This window comes from Triplophysa rosa, linkage group LG11 (genome assembly GCF_024868665.1).
Source record: "Triplophysa rosa linkage group LG11, Trosa_1v2, whole genome shotgun sequence".
Lineage (NCBI taxonomy): Eukaryota > Metazoa > Chordata > Actinopteri > Cypriniformes > Nemacheilidae > Triplophysa > Triplophysa rosa.
In genome coordinates, this window is record NC_079900.1 from 5,745,346 (window position 1) to 5,768,816 (window position 23,471).

At 38.5% G+C, this 23,471-nt stretch overlaps 1 protein-coding gene across 3 annotated transcripts in view; it reads left to right on the forward strand.

Moving 5' to 3' along the window:
* Nucleotides 1–22,850, forward strand: part of LOC130562292 (protein shisa-9) — a 53,408-nt gene extending 30,558 nt beyond the window's left edge. For 2 of the 3 annotated variants that reach the window (XM_057347220.1, XM_057347221.1), the window contains exons 4-5: nt 8,558–8,668; nt 16,462–22,782. In XM_057347220.1, the coding sequence (XP_057203203.1) occupies nt 8,558–8,668; nt 16,462–16,940 (590 nt within the window). In that variant the 3' untranslated portion in view covers nt 16,941–22,782. Of the gene's footprint in view, nt 1–8,557; nt 8,669–16,461 lie in introns of all 3 variants that reach the window. The other variant, XM_057347222.1, reaches the window with a different exon arrangement.
* Nucleotides 22,851–23,471: the final 621 nt, after the last annotated feature.

Genomic DNA, 23,471 nt, shown 5'->3' on the forward strand with positions numbered 1-23,471 from the left:
AAAATTAATAAATGAACGTCGCCCATTCAAGAAATGGCACTAGGATACTACAATGTGGTATGTTTTAAATGGACTGCAAAACAGAATGCTTTCATAGTTGTTAACTAATTTATCAAGACCGTCAACCAGCTTTACTTTTTGCTTCAAAAACCTGTTTTATGTCTGGATATTGGTCCATCAGTTAAAGTAGCCACAAACCCAACTAATCCATCGAAGAAAATTATTATCTAAAAATGGATTGAAAAAATCCAGCATTTTTTTCATTCGTTTTACAGTCTTTCGATCTCCTACGCAATATTCCTAACTAGCGGTATGCTAAGTGTTAGTATTACTTATACAAACCTTTAACCCTACGTAAAGTCACAGTCCATTTACGGAAGTCGTGCCAATCGGCGGCCATGTTTGCAACAGCTATTTACGTCATAGCATAACAACAGGCAGATATTTCTAGAATCACTTATATTTCATCAGAATTAAATAGCACATATCTGATCAATAATTAAACCTGAAATAAACTGTACCATAACGTTGGTATGCTAAGCTTAAATTGCACTAAAATCACCTTTTTTGAGCGGCCATTGCATTCCTCATTCCTCATTGATTGTAATAGCAGTGGGGCATCTTGTTAATATCTATTATCTTTGGTAAAGTATTTTAATACCATTTTTAATACCATTTTAGTGAAAAACAGCAATCCCTAGCAACCATTCAAAACACGCAGCAATCCCTAGCAACCACTCAAAACACCCACTGCAACACACTAAAACATTTCTTAATATCTCAACTTTCCTGAATCAATGTTAAAGTTAAACATAGTATAGTGGGATGATAATAACCCCTCATGTTGATGTTTTGCTCGAGCAGGATCTGAGGCATATTAAAGCCCTTTGTGTTTCTGCTAATTAACACGATTATTACAGAGTGACCTTCTGCAAATGGCATATTAACACTCAAAGGTCATTTTAGACAAGGTGACGGCATCTCAAGAGGGACAAAAATCACAAACACCCTAGAAAAAAAGATCCAAAGAAAGTAATTTAGAGTCTTTTGAAGGTCAGGCAGAATTAAATATATTTGAAGTTAGTTGTTTATGAGTTGCAAGAGTACAGTATTTGAAATCAATACTTTAAATAAAGTTTGGCCAGTGCACACAAAACCGAGTCAGGGTTAGTCAGCAATGTTCACTTCACCAGGGTTAGGTGTGGAAAGAGTTCAGTTTGAATTCTGCAAGCACACACACTTCAAACACTGAACAGTCCTTTCCTCGAGCTAACAAAGAACCATGATAGTCTGTACTTTGGTCGGACCCATGACCTGGCGCTGCTGTGCAATTTTGTTAAAGTTATTTCATGCCGCTTTGGAGGGATCAAAGTCGGCATGGCAATTTAGCAACAGGAAGCTTCATTCCTGCATATGCACCAATCATAAAGCTGTAGTAGAATACATCAATCAAATGTGCATTGATGCTCGAGTGAAAAGCGTATGATTAAAGGTAAAAGAGAAAAGTTGGAGAAAAATGATGGTTCAAAGCTGTTACATGCAGAGAGAGAGAGAGAGAGAGAGAGAGAGAGAGAGATATGGATGCTTTTTAGGAAATGGAGTGGAAAGCCAGAAAATACTAAAAACTCAGAACACTGGAAAATATCGGCCTTTTACCCTCTCTCATTCCATCCGAAAGGGGTTTAAATGTCACAATGCAGATAGTACATGTGTTCTGAGCAGAGACACTGAAATGTCAAGCAAAGCAAGATGACGTACGAGCAGAAATGCGCGCAACACACATACAGGACTTTAACTCTATAATGTGTAGGGGGCATTCAGTTTGAAAGACGAAGTATGTGTGTTCATGGATGTGTATTTGAGTTTCCCCACAGTATGTGTGTTTGGCTGAGGTAGACAGGCTGTGGGCAGTGTGTGAGACTCATGTTGTTTGACCTTCGCAGTTTAAATCCACTAGTGTGACAGATGTTTGGAGATGTCCCGAAACCAGCTGTTTCTTGCCAATCCGGCAAACACCGTGTTGAAAGAGATTATGTCCTTTACATGTTTGCACAAGACCAGATCAAAACCTTAAAACTTGTTTCTGCACTTAAATGTGGTTGTTTAGACCGTTTCATCGGACATGCGTCCGATGGGGCTGCAGTTAACTTCAGGTCTGTGTTCGGCTAGTGTCTAATAATATAACTATTTATATTATTATTTTATTATATGTTAATCGTATTAAATACAAGATTTGTTGAATTTTGTTGTATGTTCATTTGATTAAATAAACAATTTGTTGAATGGGTCCTGTAGTTTTGTCGCATTTAAAGAAACCGTATGGTACATTGACATAGAGAGATTGAGCTTGGTATCGCAGTCTAAATTCAAAATATTGGAGAGACGAGTTTAGCCAAGTATCGTTTCTTCTCGGTTTCTTTTGCTTGTTATCAGAAATAATCTACAGGCACTCTGTTGTTTGTGAATGTGTACCGGAAGTTAAGCGCTGCCCACGAATGCGCTGTAACGTTTATTTCTGTTGTCACTTTGAAATCGTCTATAAGCTACATTTTAAAGTTAGTAAGCCCAAAAATGAAAATTCTGTCATAATTTACTCCTCCTCATGTCATTTCAAACATGTATGACTTTCTTTCTTCTGCAAAAGGAGATATTTTGAAGAATGTCGGTAACCGAACATCGGCGGTACCCATTCACTTCTTTTTTATGGATACAAAACCAATGCGAGTGAATGGGTAGCGCTGTTGTTCACTTACCAACATTTCTCAAAATATCTTCTTTTGTGTTCGGCAGGTGATGTATTTCTTTAAAACGTCCACAAAACTTTGTGGAACACAGCCTCGCACGGCTTATCATTTTAATAAATACCACCTGTAACACAGCAGTTTATCTCTAATAATCGCAACTCTATAGCATACACACAGTTCTTTTACAATACGCCGTCACAGAGACATTATCAGCACATGAAAGAGAGAGAGGGGGGACGAGAGGCATAAGGAAAGCCAAAAAAAGAGTGAGGGTTGTTTACCGTGACGGACTCAGTAGAGCAGCTGGTCTCTGTGTTAGACGTCATACGTTCCTTCATCGCTCCCCGTGTCGTTTAAAACCTCTTTTCCTACCCCGTCTTTTATTTAATTCATCACACTTTTTTTAAAATGCAAATAACTGCATCCATAACTCAAGCGTGCTTCTGAAGGACGAAAATGCACCACATTCATCCCCCACGTCTTTATCTTCTCCTTACCTATTGTTTTATTTCTCTCTTTTCTCGCACTCTTTCTTGTTTTTATGAGACAGATTGAAACTGATATTGTGTTAGATTGTCAATTTAGAGAGCTACATGAGGAAATTGGTGAACACCCCCCATTTCTATAGATGTACTGATCCGGTCTGACTGCACTAAGATAGGGACTGAGCAGGGTCGTACCAACTGAACAACAGAAAGAGGGGGGGATGAAGACTGGAGGTGGTTTGAAGGTCAGAAGGCTGGTAGTGTGTGTAGCAGCATCAATCAGCTTTAACAGAGTGGGCTCACACACACACACACACACGCACACACACACTTGCTTCGCAAGCACTTTGTAGAGATTGAGTCAGCCTGCGCTGCTGAGTGAATGGATTGCATTGTATAGTGCATGCACACCGTATCATCTCACACACACAGCATATGTACCGTATGAAGAGCCCTGGTGTCGGTCAGCATTATAAATAGCTGGAAAGTACTTAACACAGATTGCTTGATCTCATATGTTTGGATCTGAGGACACCGAGGAAGCCTGAGGAGGCTCACACATTTCCAATGCTGAGGTTTCATTGCGCATCAGTTTGCGCGTGTATACGTGCTTACACTGTGTAGCTTGTGGATCTAGTGGAATCTGTGTCATGAAATTAGTTCCAGCCCATTGAGAAACAGAAAAATAAGAACCTCAGCAGCTCTGGCAGTTCACTCGTGTATTTGTGTGCTTTAAAATCGACTAAATTTGTCCTTGGGGAGCAATAAAATGTCCATCTATCTGTTAACAAAAAAAGGAGCACAGAATTACTGCAGTTTTTTGTGCAATACCATGTTTTTTAAATAATTACCATGGTATTCATTGAAGTTAATGCTAGCACCATATCACACTGTGATACTACTCTTTTATCTGCCTGTCTGTCATCTAAGAGACACAAACGTGCTGCAACTATGATATTCTTACCTCTGTCCCACAAAGGAAAACATACTGACACGAGTGAGTACAAACATTCCCAGACACACACTTACTCTCTGTCAGTTACCTACCTTCAGTGTGTTGCACGTCCCCAGATGCTCATTACAAGATCTCACTGCAGTCTTAATATTCATGAACATGATAAACAACAGTCTGGAATATTTTAATGAATTCAAACATGTTAAACCGTATCCCAATCGATCTGTCCTGCTTGATTCTGTTCCATATAGTCCGAGCTCTCCTTGTTAAATTTGCATAACTTAATCGGCAACCAGCGGCGACAAAACGCTTTTTACCTTTCAAGAAAATTCACTGTGATTCTAGGGCAATGCAACGTGATGTAATGTAATCCAAATCAAGAGCTCACCTCCTAAACCCAAAATACAGGGTTACTTTTTTTGTGTGCTTTTCATCCGAGTTTAGTGTAGTTTTCATCCAAGTTTCATCCATCAGATCACTTATAAAATGAATAGCTTTAAGCTACAAAGTAGACAAGATGAGTGAAGTGGCACTTAAAGTGATGACGAATATTCTTTCATCATTTACTTGTCATTTCAAACCTGTATGACTCACTTATGGGTACCGACAATGTTCGGTAACCAACTTTCTTCAAAACATCTTCTTTTGTGTTCTGTGAAAGAAAGAAAGTCATACAGGTTTGACATGAAAAGAGGGTGAGTAAATGATGACAGATCTTTCATTTTTATGTGAACTATCCCTTTAATGTTAAAGACCCCCTGTGGTGAAAATCAAGTTTTTAACGTTTTTTATATGTTTATGTTGTGTTTTTAATATGCTTTAAGACAAACCATGTGAGTATTTTCTCCATGAATCTGAAGTTTCCCGAGGGCAATTTAAAAAATGTTGTTTGAAACTCCCCTGGTTTGTGATGTCATAATCCTGTAACCAATCACATCAACTGATTCGACACCGTGGATCAGCAGTTCCAGCCATGCAAGGATGGTGCATATATTAGGCTCTTTATTTTAATCAGGTTGGGCACATTTACATATTCATGTATCTGCATATACTTAATGAAGCTGGGGTGAAGAGTTACATTTACGCTATTTTTAAAGCAGGAATTTTTTTTTTCAAATATGCAATTCTGATGGTCAATGAATAGTTTTAATGAGTAAGATTATCAACCACAGGGGGACTTTATGGGTGTTATTAAACGTATAGTTAAGCCATGTGCTAGATCTACTAATGAAGAAAGTTAAGGACATGTTCTGCTTCATTAAGTGTTGTTGAAGACTTCATAAGGGAATGATAACAGCATAGGCTATATTTTCAGTGATGTATATGTGCCAACTTTGCTTCCTCTTTTGCTTGTATGCTCTCTCTCTCTCTCTCTCTCTCTCTCTCTCTCTCTCTCTCTCTCTCTCTCTCTCTCTCTCTCTCTCTCTCTCTCTCTCTCTCTCTCTCTCTCTCTCTCTCTCTCTCTCTCTCTCTCTCTCTCTCTCGCTCTCTCTCTCTCTCTCTCTCTCTCTCTCATGCTTTGATACTGGTCTGTTTACAGTGTGCTGGTGTTTAGCAGCTCTTCTATTACACAATCTATCATCAGTGGTGATGGTAAAACAGATTTAAAAATGTGTGTGTGTGTCTGTAATGCATGCCTGTCGACAGCAGTAAACAGTTTATTGGTTGTGTCACGGCACAGATTTGGGCTCTTTGAAGATAATTGACAATGTTACAGAATGTAGGGTCTGTCTGTTTAAGATCTAAAAATAATGGAATATGTGACGTATAAAAGCTAGGTAACCCTGTTCCTTATAAACCTTTCATCAAACTTTTACTGGCATTTAGCATCTCGCGGGTGTTAACTTTTGGATCCTGTATGTGTGTGTGTTTGTGTGCGAGTACATTCACACAACCCATCACTGTCAATGCTTGTTATTTATCTCATTATATCAAATCCAGTTTGAATCAATTGTAACTGTGTGTGTGTGTGTGTGTGCGTGTGTGTGTGTGTGTGTGTGTGGAGAAAGCATTTCACCAGAAAGCAATAAAATGACTCCGTGTAGCCATTTTTTACTTTTCCGTGTGGCAGACAATATTTCTTTTGCATATTACGCTGTTTTCTACCTTTTGGTCCTCTTTTCCTTCTCTCTCTCTTGTTATCTCAGCCTTGTTGTAAAACGCACTTCAAAGCCTTAAAGGGCCGGGCAGTAATATTTAAAAAGCTAAATGAATAGGGATGCTGATTGCTCTTTCTTCCTGAGCGGCCCTATGCATTATTAATGAGGTGCAGTGCGTTTTCTGTGGCGAGCCGCGTGCGTTTGATTGAATTAAACCCTGAGGGACCGCCTACCCTCAGAGAACAGAAATCTCAGATGGAGAACACCCACGGAAGGATATCAAACAACTTTCCCACCGCACACGTTGTTCTTCAATGAAGAAACTCTCAACTCAAAAGTTTTGTGAAGTTTGCCTCAAAGAGTCATCCTGTGGATGGTCAAAAGGCAGCGTGTTTATAGAGATTTTACTTGAATGAAAATAAAGACGTTTTAGTCTGTTATGCCCAATCCACCTGTGCTTTAAGGATGGTTTAATCTGTAACACTCAAGCAATTTCTCGCCTTCACTTTAAAGGGATAGTTCACCCAAAAACAAAAATTCCGTCATCATTAATTCACCCTCATGCCATTCAAAACCTCTTTATGACTCTTTCTTCTGTGAAACACAAAAGAAGATATTTTGAGAAATGTCTCAGTGGTTTCCTATACAATGGAAATCAATGGGGGGCAGTGTTGTTTGGTTTCCAACGTTTTCAAAATATCAATCTGCAATTGTTCAATGCTTTTAATATGCAGATGTTTTGAGTGCAATTTGGAGCCAATAAAATTTGACTGTGGGTGGAGCTAACAAATCCAAAATGCTTTCAAACATAATGCGGGGATCTGTTTTATTGCTCTCTTTCTCAAGCTACAAGAAACAGTAAAACTGATGAATTGAGAGAAAAGGGAGATAGAAAAAAAGCAGTCATCACACCTTTAATTATTTTTAGTCTGACACCCCTATTCGTGAACAAGCCTCCAGAGAGAAACGCTCGATCTGTGTGAGAACCATTAGAGAATTTCTATTCTGTTTCCAGTCTAAAGAAGCATGACCCAAGAATCCTTCCAATTCAAGCCAATATCCTGAGTCAACAAGATCATATTTAATGTAATTATTTTGTTTGTCATCACCATAGTCAAGCATCTCCGACCATTTGTGTTTTGCTACTGTACCTTTAAGACATCTATATGTAAATGACCTCGGATATGATTTACTAACCTCAGCCTTCTGGCGTATTTTACAATTGTCATCACATTATTTAAGATGGCCATAAATGCGTATAAGAACGTAAATCTGGACAGCAGGTAAAAGTCTCTCTTTGGTAACATTCAAAAAACAATAAAAGTGCAAAACAGTGTCAATGAGTGCTATGTGTGATTGTGCGTGTGCATAATTAACCCTTTAAAAATATGTCAGACGGTGTCAATAAACCCACACGCACATTTTGTGTCCTTTTGATATGATATAACATTTCAATTTAATATTATTTGTATTATGCATGTGTGTGTAAATATTGTGTGTAATAATGATTTGTATGCTCTCCCTTAAACTGCACATATATGCAAATGCACATACATTACAGTAAGTGCAGACACACATAAACACGGAGTGCTCTGACAGAATGAGGTCACAGAATGACCTCCCACCCCAGCCCATAGGGGTGGACACGGGATGTGTGTCCTAAATACCATGACCTTTAGTGACCTCTACTCAACATATAGACAGCCGACATTCAGGATGTTTCCTGCAGTCTAGTCTGGATCCATAAATTGCACACGCCCATATTAAACACATTAAGCTTTGACACGCAACCCATTCCTCATATTTTGTGCAGACCTAAATCCTTTTAAAGCAACCTCACTTACAATTTTGCTTCGCGTAAAAAACACACATTTACATAATTCCTATAATTCTCAATGGCGATATTTGTTTAACAATAAAAATATATATTTTTTAAGGTTTCATGAGATTAACCCCATTATAAAAGAGAAGACATATATGAGACAAAATGTATATTTGAAGTTGAAACATAGTTGAGAAATAACAATCTTTGAGCAAATAAAATGTTCTTCTTTGCAAGCATGCATATTATAACCTTCACTACCCTTAACCTGATTAAATTAAATTGGCAGAGGTTTTTTTTCACTATGAATCACACACTCATCAGTCTCTTAACGTGCTGACTTTCCATTTACTAACGTACCCCTCCTCCCTGTGCCCCCCTTCTCTCGCCATCTCTCCTCTGCTCCTTCCCGTCCCTCTCTGCTCGCCCTTCTGCTTTCTCTCCTCTTTCAGAGCACAATCACCTGAATAACGCCGGACATCCTCATCGGAGTCCCGCAATGGCCCTCTCCCAGCCTCACAACAGCCTGGGCTTCAACAAATATTCCTCTATCAAGGCAATGGGTAAGATACATGAGTAGCTGTCTCATCTTGTATATTTAAACATCGCACGTTTATCAAGGTCACTTTACCCACAACCGATAAACATTGCAAAGGATTCTGAGTGTTAGTGCATCTGAGCTCTAAGGATGCTGGGAAAAACCTCGCCATCTATTAGTAGATGGACGATAATCACATACACAAATATTACCTCTCAGATCAAGAGGAAAATAACCCTGACGTGTTATTAAAACCACAGGATGAACCCAAGAGCGTGTACACAAACAAATGAGCCAATGAACACAAACACATACACTGTGAAGCATGACCTCATCAATCATAAAATACAGGGACACGTATAATAAGCACTCAATGGGGAGTGAGGGATGATGGTAAGCCGGTTATGTGTGTTGTAAACATTGCAATGAAGGAAAAACACACCACATGCTTTAGGGACATGAGGGTGAAAACACAGAAACTATCAAGACAATTTTACAATCATGGGTAGCGGACTGAATCTATACTAATTAAACACATACAGACCAGCACACACACATGAACACCCACAATTTTAATAACTTGTTTGGAGAAAGAAAAAAAGAAAACAAAATTACTTTAAACCCGTGAACACACGTGCCACATGGGTTTCTAGCTTTTTCCGTAGACATATTGATTTTTATAATGTTTAAAAAATAGTATATTGTATCCGCTAAACTTCATCATTTAACCAGCACAGACATTTTTTGTTGTTGTTTATTTCCATTTTTATATTTTCAAATAAACAATGTGACCTTCCTTCTTACATTATATGGATACAAAACCACCGAGACATTTCTCGAAATATCTGCAGAGAAGAAAGAGTCATATACAGGTTTTAGAGAACATGAGGGTGAAAAAATGACGACAATATTTTGGATAAACTATCCCTTCAAGGTAATTTTCTTTAAAAAAGTTAACTGCACTTAAGAAAGTAGCTTACTACATATATTTTAAAAGCAAAAATAGCCTCGAACCAACGTCGGTCCGGCATGTGAGACGGGCGCTTTGAAGGAGGCTAAAGACCGCATTCTCCAGTGTCTGTCTAGAGCAGTGGTTCTCAAACTTTTTCGTTGTAAGGCCCCTTTGTTTTAAGTGCATCGCTTTGAGGCCCCCCATATAAAGACGTATAATCTTAAACTTAGAATTTTAATTAAACCAAAAACATGCAGTTATACAATGCTGGAACCTCAATTCGTTTGGTTTGTGGTGTCATTTTTCTGATGTTTGATTGCATAAAATCTATGATAAATTTCTATATTTCATAAAATACCACAAAATCTGTGGCCCCCTGGATCCATCTTGGGGCCCCCCAGGGGGCCACGGCCCCCATTTTGAGAACCACTGGTCTAGAGCACCTCTTTTGGTTGGAGAATGAGGTTTAAGGCTAAAATACACTACTAGACTTTGGTTCAGATTTTGCCCAGTCTGTGCCAGTCTGCAGAATTGATCAGTAAGTGTGTTTCTATCTGAAACTATTCTATTTTCTACTATTTTTCTATAACTATTTTCTATCTTTCAAAAAGTCTGCAAGTGTATGATGTATAGCTTTAAAAAAGTCTGTTCCGATTTTAAAAGTCTTGTAGTGTATTCCAGCCATTACTCGCACAGCTCTCTCTCGCTGGCCTCAGTTGCAAAATCTACCATCACAATACAAACAAAAGTATCGTTGATTTACTAGCGTCCCTGCGATTTGCTACTTTCCAATACAGCTCTCCTGTCTAATCACATTATACTGTGAGTATCTTAACGTTTTACTGTCAAACTTTCTGTTTTAACAATGCATGCAGAAAAATGTCATATTAGGGTCGGTGATCCGCTCAACATCTCATTTAACACTCTGACAGTTACCTGTTTTTATAAATGCACATCGTTCAGTCTGTCCTTCGCATAAATAAGCTCAATTCCTGAAACTGACCTTCAGTTCTCAGAAAAGCCAATGACAAGTCCTGGCCTTTTCAGCTCACTGCAATAATGACATACAAAAAATAATGACATTAAGAGAACAAAATATTATATTCAGAATTACTGTTTAATAATTGACAATGCGTGTTGAGAGAGCGGTTTCTTAAAGCTCCTGCCACAAGGATTGTGTTAATAAGGACACATTTACAATTCAATGCGTTCCAGACTTCACACACAAGCACACACACGCTGGATGTCCGTGCGGTTGTGCTTGCGTCAGAATACTGTTCACTTGGCACAGTAGGCTGGCATACACGACCAGCGTTGGCACGACAAGGGCGACGTTCATACCACACACCCATACCCACACCCACGCTTTCAAATAATTGCTGTTTAAGTGGTCGAACGTTGTACAAAATGTGTATTTAAATATGTTTATACTATGTGAAATACACTTGTGGGAGCTTAAAGGGACAGTCCAACCAAAAATGCAATGTTATTCTAAACTGTAGAAAATAATACAGGTTTGAAACAACATGGGTCATCATGAGTAACCAGAATAGACAACAAGAATGAATAGACTGTGGAATAGAGTACAGCGATATTTAGAGGGATTTACTTATGTTTGTGCACAGTCTTTTGTTAGATTGTTGAATTTGGAAAGCTCACTGAATGGAGAAGTAAAACGAATAAATGCTGAGAAAGAGATGATGAAAGAAAGTTGTATGTACACTGTGCATAGTATGCGAACTTTAAGCATTTGACGAAATGTGCAGTTAGGTAGGAAACAGAAAAAGAGATTTAGTGAAAAGGTGTAGAGGCATGAAAAAAAAACAGAAAAATAGCCGAAATGGACAGAGGGCTTGTTGGAACATTTGCCGTCTGTTCGTTAGTTTGATGCATATGTTCACCCTCTGAGCACTTCCTGTGTGTGACATCATCAGCCTGTAATGTCACAGTCTCTCCTGTTGTAGTTGCCTGATTCTCCCCGAGGTGCTAACGCGCACTCGGACACACACAGACAGGTTTTTTCTATGATGTCGTTTTTTCTTTCCTCTGCACAGCACACAAACCTTCGACATTTTCGGTAAGACATTATTCATTAGGTTTATGAATCCGTTTTCTTCATAGGCTCTTTTAGCTGGTCTCAACAATGTCTGTAAATTCACAGTAAACTACCCCTGTGTGGACATTTGGTCAGCAGGTAAAAATTATATTAATTTGAATATATTTTTATATACATATATAATCTAATCAGAAAGGAAATCTGGATTTTTACGATTGTTTTAATTCTCATTCGTTTTCTGAATGATGACAAATGACGTCACCACACTATGGATAAATAACATGTTATTTTGCCTAAAACGTGCCCTCAAGTCAGCGTTTGATATTTTAACTCTTTTTGTGGAAATTTGTGAAATGTTCATCCGTGCAAGTATTAAAACCTGTAGCCCACTCTTACCATTTGTTTTCATTGTGTCTCTGTACTGTCAAACCAAATGTCACAACTCCGTGTTGTGAGTGAATGTGTTGAATCTATTCTTCCAGTCTCTCTCATTATCAGTATAATAAGCTCTTAGCGTTCTCCTTTTTAAACACGCTCCCTAAATTATTCATGGCCGCTTGACAGACGCTCCCTACATTCCCTCTTCGTTGGACTTCAAGTCTGTAGAATTTTGAGGATTTCGCTAGCTTTTGGCTCTTCTTTTCTCCCTCAAATTTAAACCACAACAGATTAAAAGAAAAAATTAACGTGTTACTAATTGATGCACTGAAAGCTTAACCAAAATACAGTTCAAGCTATGAATATGAGCTAATTCGCATGTCGCACCGTATTAGTAAATTACAGCTTGATTAAGTACCACAGGAACAAATTAGCATCCTCATTTGGGTAATTTTGTATCATATGTCTAAACAAAGATTGTATCCTGTCTCTCAACACTGGTAGATTTGTTTTTTGCCCTTAGCTTGTTAAAACTTTTAGGTTCATTTTGACCTAAAGTGACTGTAACGCTATTTTTTTCTGTTTCTGAGCATAAGTACAATAACCAGAGGGGTATTATGTACATTTTTTATTTCAATTTGGTAAAGTAGTTGAAAATGTAAGATATATTAGTGATGCCCTGTTGAAACAAACAGCATTATGCTGGTTTGGTATGTTTTGATGCTGGTTTGTGCTGGTTTAAGTTGGTCGTGTGCTGGTCCTTAGCTGGTTTAAGATGGTCAAACCAGCATCAAAACATACCTAACCCAGCATATGCTGTTTTTTCATTAGGGTGAGCATACGAGGACTTGGGTTGAAATCCTGACATATATGAAACCAAATAAAATTGCAAGTACAGTACAACAGTAACAATAGTTGTAGCTAATATGATTTTTTACCATAGGTCACCATGGTAATTGTGATCCAGTCAGCTAATTTACTTTGGTGCAGATCTGGCCCAAATAAACTGCTGACCTGTGGCCCACTTAAGAAAGTGTTCACTGGCCCAGATCTGGTCCACATCTTCTCAGCCACAACTCAACCAGATCTGTGCCATAATTCCACCAACAGTGAGCCATATAATATGAATGATGTGGCCCATATGTGGACCTTATTCTTGTTTGGCTGAGTTCAGTATAGGACTGATGACGGCCCTTGTGTGGGCCACATGTGGCTGATAGACCAAAAGTCAGATATATCCCATAATTTAACTTTATTTACACCACAACATTTTTTTATTCAAAATATTCAATAAACACAATCAAACAATATTAAACACAAACACTGATTCTCAAAATTGATTTTTTTATTACAGATTATGCAAAAGCCCAACTACACTCAACTACACAAATGCATTCAAAATCATTTGCTTTTGTCGTGTTACATGTACTCAAATATCTACAGATGCTCTGTATTCATTTGTAATCAGTTTTTTTTAATAATATGTAACATTCAAAGAGTCTATCCTGCATTTCTGTGCACTAAAACATGTGAAGAGTAAACTAACATTCTAAGAGTAAATTTACTAGTTACATCACTAACGTGATTAAAAATAAACATAATTTACTCATTTAATAGTTCTCCTTCTGGGGTTATTCGCAATGTCCCAATGGAAATCTGTTGGTAAAAGTATGTACTGACATTAGACATATTTTATATTACTGCATACTTCATTTAAACACTGATTTTGTTGGTAAGACCTTCACATAAGAATTAAAACAACAATTAAAAGACAAAAATATGTATTTGTCAATTTGACCCTGGTTTGATTTGTCTGGAAAGTGGAGAGTCCATTTTAGCATTATTTCATCATTAAACCATTATCGCTATTTTTGCGAATTTGACAGCTTTATCAATGAAACAATTTACAAAATCCTTAATCACATGCAATACTGAAACAAAATGCTACATATTTTAATAAAATAAATTTAAAATGTCAAAACATCACTTACCTTAACATGAAAAGTTATGAGGAAAGAAGAGAAAAGTGCTGTGTGTGAAATTTACAATCCAAATGTCGGTTGATGTTTCCCACTGTGTGCCATGTCTTAAACATATGTGGTTCTCATGTGTTCGTTGTTATCTGGGCCATATACCCCAAAACAAGATTTGAACCAATCGAACATTCCCGGCATTTTTGAAGTTATTGCAAAACGAATATGACCCATATTTGGTCCATATATGTTCAGCCATGCCATAGCTAGGCCAGACATGTGGCCCAAATATGCTTGCTATCTGGGTAGTAATGATTGGCACCTGCCACAATACACCCTTTAGAGCACATGTATACACACATACAATACATTGAAGATGTCATTGAAGATGCCTCACATGTTAGCCGTGACTCAAAAGCGAGATTGAATGCTATAGAACGACAGGATTGAAAACAAGAAAAAGGAGACAAAAAAACAAGGTTGTTCATGTCTCAGAGCAGTGAAGCAAGCGGTCTGTACTCAGCCGGCAGCGCTCAGTGAAGAAGGGCTAATTCGATGAGACAGGCTAACTCTCATCTGTCAACTGTTGCTAACACGCTACTTCACCTATTTCATCCTGCTACAGAACAATATAACCAAACCTATACTGATCCTAACTCTAACCACAAATCTGCCAATCAACCCTTATAAAAATTAAATACTTTTATTGTGGTAAAAGTATAACAATTCTTTGGTAAAAATAAGTGTTTAACATTCCTGTACTTTAGCAATGTCAATATTCAATGCATTTGATGCTATAATCGCTAATTCACAGTTGCACCATTTGATTTCAACTATGTTGCTGTACAGTATCTACTGTATTTACTTTATTACTAAGTTTATTTATTTTTATTTAGCCTTGTTGTGCAAGCACTGTCGAGCTTGTGCAGAGGCAGCAGCTTTTGCCAGAGGGGAACTGGAATCCCCTGGTTGGGCCTGGGTTCTCCTGAGGGTTTTTTTCTTCATTGGAGTTTTGGGTTCCTCGCCACCGTTTGCATACTGTTTTGCGCTATTTGCCTGGCCGGGGGGGCTGCTTCAGAATTAGAATTTAAAAGTTTTACTTAATTAATATTGCATATAGGAATTTATAGTCCGTTTAATATTTGACCTGTGTTTCTCTCTCCTTTATCTTAAATGTGTGCTTTTCACAGTGCGTGTGTGTGCAGAGATAATAAACCAGACATGTGCGTGTCTGTGTGTGTGTGTGTGCGTGTGTGTGTGCGTGCGTGCGTGCGTGTGTGTGTGTGTGCGTGCGTGTGTGCGTGTCTGCACGTCCGTGTGTGTGTCTATGTCAATGTGTGTTAGCACGTGTGCATATTGTGTGTGTTTTGTATGTGGGTGTGTCTGTCTTCTGTGTTTTCACCTTTTTCTTGTTTTTACATGTATAGCTTTAAATGTTTTGCTTATAGTCAATATGTCTCATGTACAGCTGCTTTGTAACAATGAAAATTGTAAAAAGCGCTATGTAAATAAAGTTGACTTGACTTGACTTGTATCCATATATTCTATTTTTGCCTATCTTTCAAACACAGTCTGGCCTTAGGATATATACAAATCATAATTATTTCATCACGGCTGTGATGGCTCTGACCAAAGCTGCCTTAAGAGAATGTGTGTGATGTAAGAAGGCCTTGAGCAGGTTCATGTCACACTTGATGACCTGATGCTCCAGGTGTTTTAAGCATTAGATTCTCTTAATACTACATATAGAACATATATCCAGACACACTAGGTTTGTGCACTTTGTAGGGTACATTAAATCTGGAGAGAGCAACACTGCTATACAAATCTACTGCACAGTATATTTGTTAATGTAAATTAATTGTAATATTTCAGAGGCAATTTTCCAGTTGATGACGATATTTTATCTAACCATATAAAAACACACAGCATGCTGTCCGTGTATGCCAAACACGTCAAAATATTAAAAGAAAAATGAACCCTGGTGTTCAGGTCTGCTAATGCATTTTCAATGTTTAGCTGAAAAGAAATTATGCACTAGTTTTTTTTCAACCTCAGATATTTATGTTTATTTAAGATAAACATGTTTCTCCGCACCCATGCAGTATCATATATTTTTCTTTTTTTTCCAAAAACAAAACCTACTCTAAATTTGTGCACATGAATGTAATTTAATGGTAAATGTTACACATGTTACACAAATGTTAAAATATGTTGCTTATAATTGGAATAAAGTAAACAAGTACTGTTTATAAGTGTGACCGCGGCTTATTTCAAACAAGAATACCACACAAGGTTTAGCTAAGATTTTCATTAATTCACTTTTAACAAATATCACATTACATGACTGATAACTTTAATGTAATTTACTATGAGCCCTGGTTCATTTCTCATCCTAGTTACAAAAATATGTTCTATTTCATTCTCGATGTCTTTAACAAATTTTCTTTGTCTTTCAGAAACAACAGTAAGGGATTACTACCCCAAAGGCTACCCAATGATGGAGTACACCTATCGGCAGTCTTCGCCTGCAACCTTCCAACCCATCGCTTTCCACCCCAAAGACAAGCCTTTCCTCCCACCTCCAGACATCCATACACCTCTAGCCATTACCATCACTTCTGCTCAAGTCCCCAAGCCCAAGATCTCCAAGACCAACACTCATCCACTCACTTCTAGCTCGGCCTTCAAAGCCTGGGACCCCAACAAGAGCCACGTCCAACACCAGGTTCCTCTGATGGCTCAACAGCAACCTCCACTGTCCCAGCCTAACAGTCGGCGTCAGGCGTTCTCCACCAAGCGGCAGTTCAGCATCGAGACTCTTCCAGAATTGTTCACCCAACCTTTGGGGTACGGACACACACCTGGGGTGTCTCCACATCTCCATCTTAAACACAAGGGACTGCCAACAAAAAGCAAAACGGAGGTCACGGTGTGAGGAGGAAACCTGAAACGAAAGAGAGCATGATTGTGATTAGACGTTGCAACCAGATGTTAGAACTTCAGTTGTATTTCAATTATAATTCCTTGTATTTGTATTATATAATTATCTTACTGAAACACCAAGGTCAAAGGAGAAACCTTTTGCATGATCCTGAGTCTTGATAAACCTACCACCCCAAATGTTCTGGCCTGTTGTTCTTTTACCACTGGCCTTCAGATGTCTCCAGGGTGCCAGACCCATGTGGAGCCTCCGCACCCTTCCAGACGAGGCTGTCAGCTTCCATCGGTCACCACCTGCCACACAGAGAGATTTAATTCTGGCAATTCGAGACGATGGAAAGCTTTAGGAAGACAACTATGGAGAAACAAAGGTGATCTGAGGGAAAGCTTAAGGCATTTTGGCTGCTTCTATTTCAAATCCTTGTACGAGACACACCACAAGGTCAACGAGGGTGTCTCCGCTCCTGACAGAATTACTGCCCATAGAGATGAGGTGCCACAGTGACAGAGGAGAGCATGTCTAGCTGAAAGAGTCTCATGACTAATGTAACAGGTAGCACTGCCAAAACAACTTTGTTCACTTGACCCACGTGTATCCTCTCCAATATGTCAACAACTCCCTCTCATTTATCAGAATGTACAGTAAGTAGCTATCCTTTTGGTAAAAGTTGATTTTGAATCTAAGTGCTGGTACAAGTACGTCTAGCATGCATCAGCAATATCTATATGCTACCGTAGCATCATAATCCAGAAATAAGTGCTAAATCTGGTGATGGGTATCAAAATCTGAGAGGTTTAGGTGTCTTGGAGTTTGCTCCAGGGACCGGGAAAACGGTGGCAATACTACCCCTGTCTGTCTTCCCCGCCTGGGGCTGAATGACTTATAGACGCAGCTGCCGAACTCACTTTTCTCTCCACTGCTCCAAGCTGTTCCCAGCCGGGCGTCTGGCCGCCACACTGCCACAAAACAACAGGGGGCGCTGTAATTGATGATGGCACCATAACAGATCCAAAAATATGTTCTTGAAACTGCATGTAGACCCAAATTCTATGGTTTTCTTCAATCAGCAATGGGTCTGAATGGAGGTTGGTTTTGCTGAAAGACTTAGAGGTGAGAACACAAAATGTAGCGAATTTATGCAAACCTATTTTTTTTGTTTGTTTGACGACAACCCCTGTCCTTTACAGAGCAAACATCTGCACCCAAACATTAGCAAGTGCTCCATGTTTGAACAGCCCTCAGTGAGCAGCACAAGAGATTTTACGGTCGATGACATCTAATGTATGAGCCTCCGAGGGGCTATTAAAGAGTGTGAAATGTTCAAGGATAGAGTTTAACACAACTGCCGCTTAGAGCCAAACGCAACCTCAGTGTTGCGATTAAGAGGGGCAGAGAAAGATTATTGAACTGGGAAGAATGAGGCAACGGTACAAGCCTTCCTCTGTCTGAACACTAGATTGCATTACAGTCATCTCTCAGTACACTTTACAGAAAATGGGCTGGTAATGAACTATGAAAAGAGAGGATATAGAAAGAAACAAATGTCGTCGCTCCCTTTCTCATTCTACCTTCATTTTGGAGATCATTTTTACTTCTGGACTTGCTCCAGGGATAGACGCTCCAAAAATATGATGCGGTTACAGCATGTTCCAGGATGGCTATTTTCAACCGTTTTATTGTTGTGAAGTTGTGCCGACACGTTCTCACGGGCCAACTTGCAGACAATTTATCTTGAGTTACAATGATGACTGTTCCGGCTCCATTGTGTTGTTGGGTTTCAGGGGCAAATGCTGGAGGACAAATACGACTTTCACCTTTTCTTGGCACAGAGATGCTAACCCATACCAACTACAAAGGTTAACCCTGTCTGAACTGAAGCCATACTGCTGTATGTAGAATCACAAAGACCGTCTTAGAGGAATGCTTGGAAAACCGGAGCAGATTTCCCTCTGAACAAGGATTAGGGAGACAGGTCTACGACTGCTTCACCAAATTAAGAACCCGAAAAGTAACTTGGTACAAACACTATTTCTGACATCATCTCAATGAGGTGTTGGATTGTTAGATATTTAATTCAGTGTTTGAAGGCAAAGGTCCGAAGTCAAATGAGTACATCCACATCCTTTACTTTAAAAGAAACACAAGGTGTAAATATCAACCGTACGCTTCTAAATTCCTCCAGAGTGGTTATTTTAAACCACACGAATAAGCTGAATGACTGTTTCCAATTTCTTTGTAAAATGAAAGTGTCCTACCTGCGATATGAATGCCACTAGGTAGCATTTTATCTTTAGCAATACATGACGTACTTTTTACTGTTTATGTACAATTTGCAATGTCGTATTTTTGTACCGTAAGCGTCAATGGAACATCAAGCCTACTGCAGTCGACAACCATTTGATAGAGACAAAGTGCTTCCGAACACAGTTCTCAGACCTTTACTAACGTTAAAAGATGTCTTGCCATATTTGAAGCTTGCGCTATAGAGCATACGCTTTATTTAATCATTTTTAAAAGATGTATTGTAACCAATGCTTGAATGACATGTTAGTTACCAGTCCAGAGACGTGTACTATTGTAAAATTGAAGAATCACATTGTTCCCATTTGTCTGGTGGTACGTTTGACCGTTCTGTTCTCATGCACTGTCCTATGGCTGTTCATTTCGTCCGTGTATGATTTGGTTCAATTCTAATAAGGGCTTTTAAAAGTGGTTTGTGCTCTTAAAAGGAGTTGTCCCTTTAGTAATCCTAAACATGGAAACTATATGTATATCAATACACACACCTATATGTGAAACAAGTGATTTCTATTGTGTGTACATTTAATGAAGCAGCAAATGTGGATTTGGGAATAAGGTTTGGGAATATGGACACTTTAGAGCTGTTTTGTCTGAAACTGAAAAGGAGTTTGGACCCACAAAATATGACAAATTTGTGAGAACTTTTTAAAGGAATGAAGACTAAATTTACCAGCGTTAAAGGAAATCTAAAGCCAGCTACAGAACTGCAGGTTGATGCTAAAAAATGATCTCCCATGTTACATGGGAGAGAGTTAAGAAGACTAATCGGGCTTGCTCGGTAACTAGGGCCCGTTTTCTACTACACTGGCATTGAGAAACACCATCTGCTGTGGCTCATTGACATGTTTACTCATTATATAATGCAGTCCTGTCTATTTATACATCAGGGTTAATAGAATAAATTAGCAAAAAGTTGACTAAATCTAAACATTGTACACAAATTCTGTGTATATGATGTGAATATAAAAGAGCATGATATGGCCTAGCACAAACACAGGTGCGCACATGCACACACTAAAGATAAGAATTCTTTAATTTTCACAAATGTTTTTCAAGGTGAAGAGTTAAGGGCCATTCACACTGACAGACACCAGCAGTGATAAAGTGATCAACATCTTTCATTTTTTATGACAGATCTGAGGCGACATGAGACTACAGAGGATCGAGTGTTTTCATGCAGAATTTAATGTTTCGTCGTTCAAAAGTTTAGGGTCACTTGCATTTTTAAAATAATTTCCCCCCCCAAAACGTATAAGAATAACAAGCACAAGATTCACAACTATATTCCCATCGATCCAACAAACTCCGAAAACATTCTAAATTCTCATTCACGTCGATCCAGCAAGCGCATTGGTTGGATCAGTGTGAGTTTGCCTCATAGAATAAAGCAAAATATTGTAACTGTGGGAATTTTGTTGTAAAGGTCCAAGTTAAATCAATCCTGTTATATTTAAGCATCTTCAAAGTGGTCACCCTTGACACAGAAATTGTAAAAATGATCCTTTATTTAAACAGCTTCTTGTGGTCCCACCCTGTGATGCTTGTTTATTGTATTGAAGAATTTCACGTTATTTTAGGCTCTTATCTAAATACAGTTTTTTTGTTTTGTTTTGAAAGGAATGTATACAGTATGTTAGCACAATTATCCCTTTCTTAACATAAATTATAACAATTTAGACATATGCCCTCAGATCAAAAGGTTTTAGGTTATGAAAAACATTTCAGTCATGTGACCTTAAACTTCTGAAAAGTAGTGTATGTGTGCTTCTTTCTATTCACACGCAGCCCTATACTGCATGTCCTAAACTTGGCTGTGTTTCAAAATTCATTGAGTTGCAAGAAATGTTTATTATTATTAACTTGTATAACTATAGTCCAACTGGTAGCTAATAACAATCGATATCACAAGCAAACATTCAACGGGTGGAGTTTCAATTCTATGGAGCTTCTATGTGGGCCTGCTATGATTCTCCATTACAGTTAGTACACAGCCTTAGAAGGCAGCTGCCTACGTAGGAAACCGACAGCATGAGGCAGCTAACTAGATCTCCTAAACTTAGTTTCCTAAAACTAATGACTCTCCTTTCATCTTTTCCTTCTATCGTTTTTCAAACAGAAACAAATATACTGAAAGGCCCTTTAGTATCCTTAGAGAAACTGTCGATGATCAAACCATAACTACAACTTACAGTTCAGACAGCTTCCCTGATTATAATAGCATATGTTTTGTCACCGGCAGGGCAGACGCCATGTTGCAGTAGCATCTTCGTTGGTTCTTCTCGTCTCTCTCTCTCTGCCAGGAGGGTAGGAGGTGCAAGTCTTAGCTGTCAGTGATATCTAAGTTAATATGGGTCTCCTGTGGATGGAGAAGGAGAGAGAGAAACCGAGGATAATATGGTACATGACGATGAAGAACTCTGGGTTGGAGGGAGGAGAGAGCAGAAATCTCTCATCCTCTCCTTCAGTCTCGATGTTCTCCGTCTCGTTACTCGTCTAAAGCTCCATTTCCAAATCAGCTGCGCATTTACTTCTCAGGTCTGGTTGCGCTTTGGGGAAACATTCAATTATTCAGAAAAATCAAATTTGCAGGATTGTGAAAGAGACATTAAAGACTGGGAGTTTCAAAAGCGAAGAAACCTGCTTGACTGAAGTGCACCTTTTTGGAAATAATCACAAATGTACAAAGTTTTTTGTTGAGACACTTGTTGACTGTTGAAATGGTTTTATGTGTCTGGGGGCCTACTGTAAGTTTAGGAATAGTTTTAGCCTGAAGTGATGATTGTTATTTACTCGCCCTCATGTCTTTCCGAACCATGACTTTCTTTCTTTTGTTGAATACAAAGGGAGATGTTACCATATGGTGACCCAAAAGCCCCAAAAATTACAAAGAAAGAAATAAAAGTCCTGATTTCCTAAGTGATATATTTAAAGTCTGTGTGTGAGGAACAAACCAATATTTGCCTTCCACTACAGCGCTCAAATATCATCTCCAAACGTTTCTTACAAGACGTGAAAATCACTGGCGTCCTCAGTTCCGTCCAACATTTCCATTTCTGTTCCATTGAAAGAAAGAAAAAGTCATGCGGATTTGGAACAATTGGAGAAAGTGGCGGCTTATTTGGGTTAACTATTCCTTTCAAGACTGGCTGATACAGTTCAGTTAAAAAAGCCACAAAAAATGGTTATAATAGTCAGGTAGAGAGTTTCTGTAGGTTGGCATGAAAGCAATCTTACTGAATACTTTTTATTATAAGCAATGTTATTATACTGAACATATGGTACAGTGAATTGTGATGTTTATGATGATGAAAGTGATGCTGATAGTGATGGCAACAGTAACCATGCCAACAGAACAGCAAAGAAGATGTCAATCATTTCTATGGCAGTTTATGTACATTAACATAGACACGGTCAAACTAATTGAATGGCTTTTCAAGCATCTCTTTAATACAGAAACATTGTTAAGTGTTCTTTGTATAAACTTGTTTAAAAAATAAAGAGCAGAGTGAAACTTCACTGAACTGTATCTGATTATTAATACTGAGAAATGCCACACAAGGGTCTGCGAGTTATATCTGTCTGTTATTTCCAGAAATAGTCACTAACATTCATCTTGCTTATTAGTAGTCTCACAGCCAGAGGTTTGGAGAAAGCCAGTCGACCGCAATCTGCCATTTTAACCAGCTCTAAAATAACAAGAGATGGGTCGGTGAGTGGGCAGACATCAAAGTTTAATAGCTTATGAAATAAAATGTTTGAAAAAAGGAAACGGCAAAATCGTCTATCACAGCTGAATATTGTAATTGGGAACAAATAAGAAGGTACAAAATCCTCTGCACTTTCTAGGTTAGGTTCATGAATATTAAACAGGTTCTGTGATTGGACATTCTACCAAGGTTACCTGACAATGTCAACCGAATTTCTATTCATGAGCTATGTAATTACCACATGACGTCACAGGACTGGTTTTACACACACACAAATCTGGAGTATGCTGATGCGTTACGCTGATGTATGACCTCATCGGAACCTATTCTGTACAATAAGGCAAAGGCAAAATTAAACAAAAGTGCCAGTTGATGTTTTAAATGTGGTGAGATTAAAGGTCAACTGCACCAGTGAGACCTCGTGACACACATGCTGACTGAAAGACATGAGAGATGAGCGGTCTGGATCATTTATTCCGTCATTATGAATACACTGCCGTCAGCACGAGGACACCAA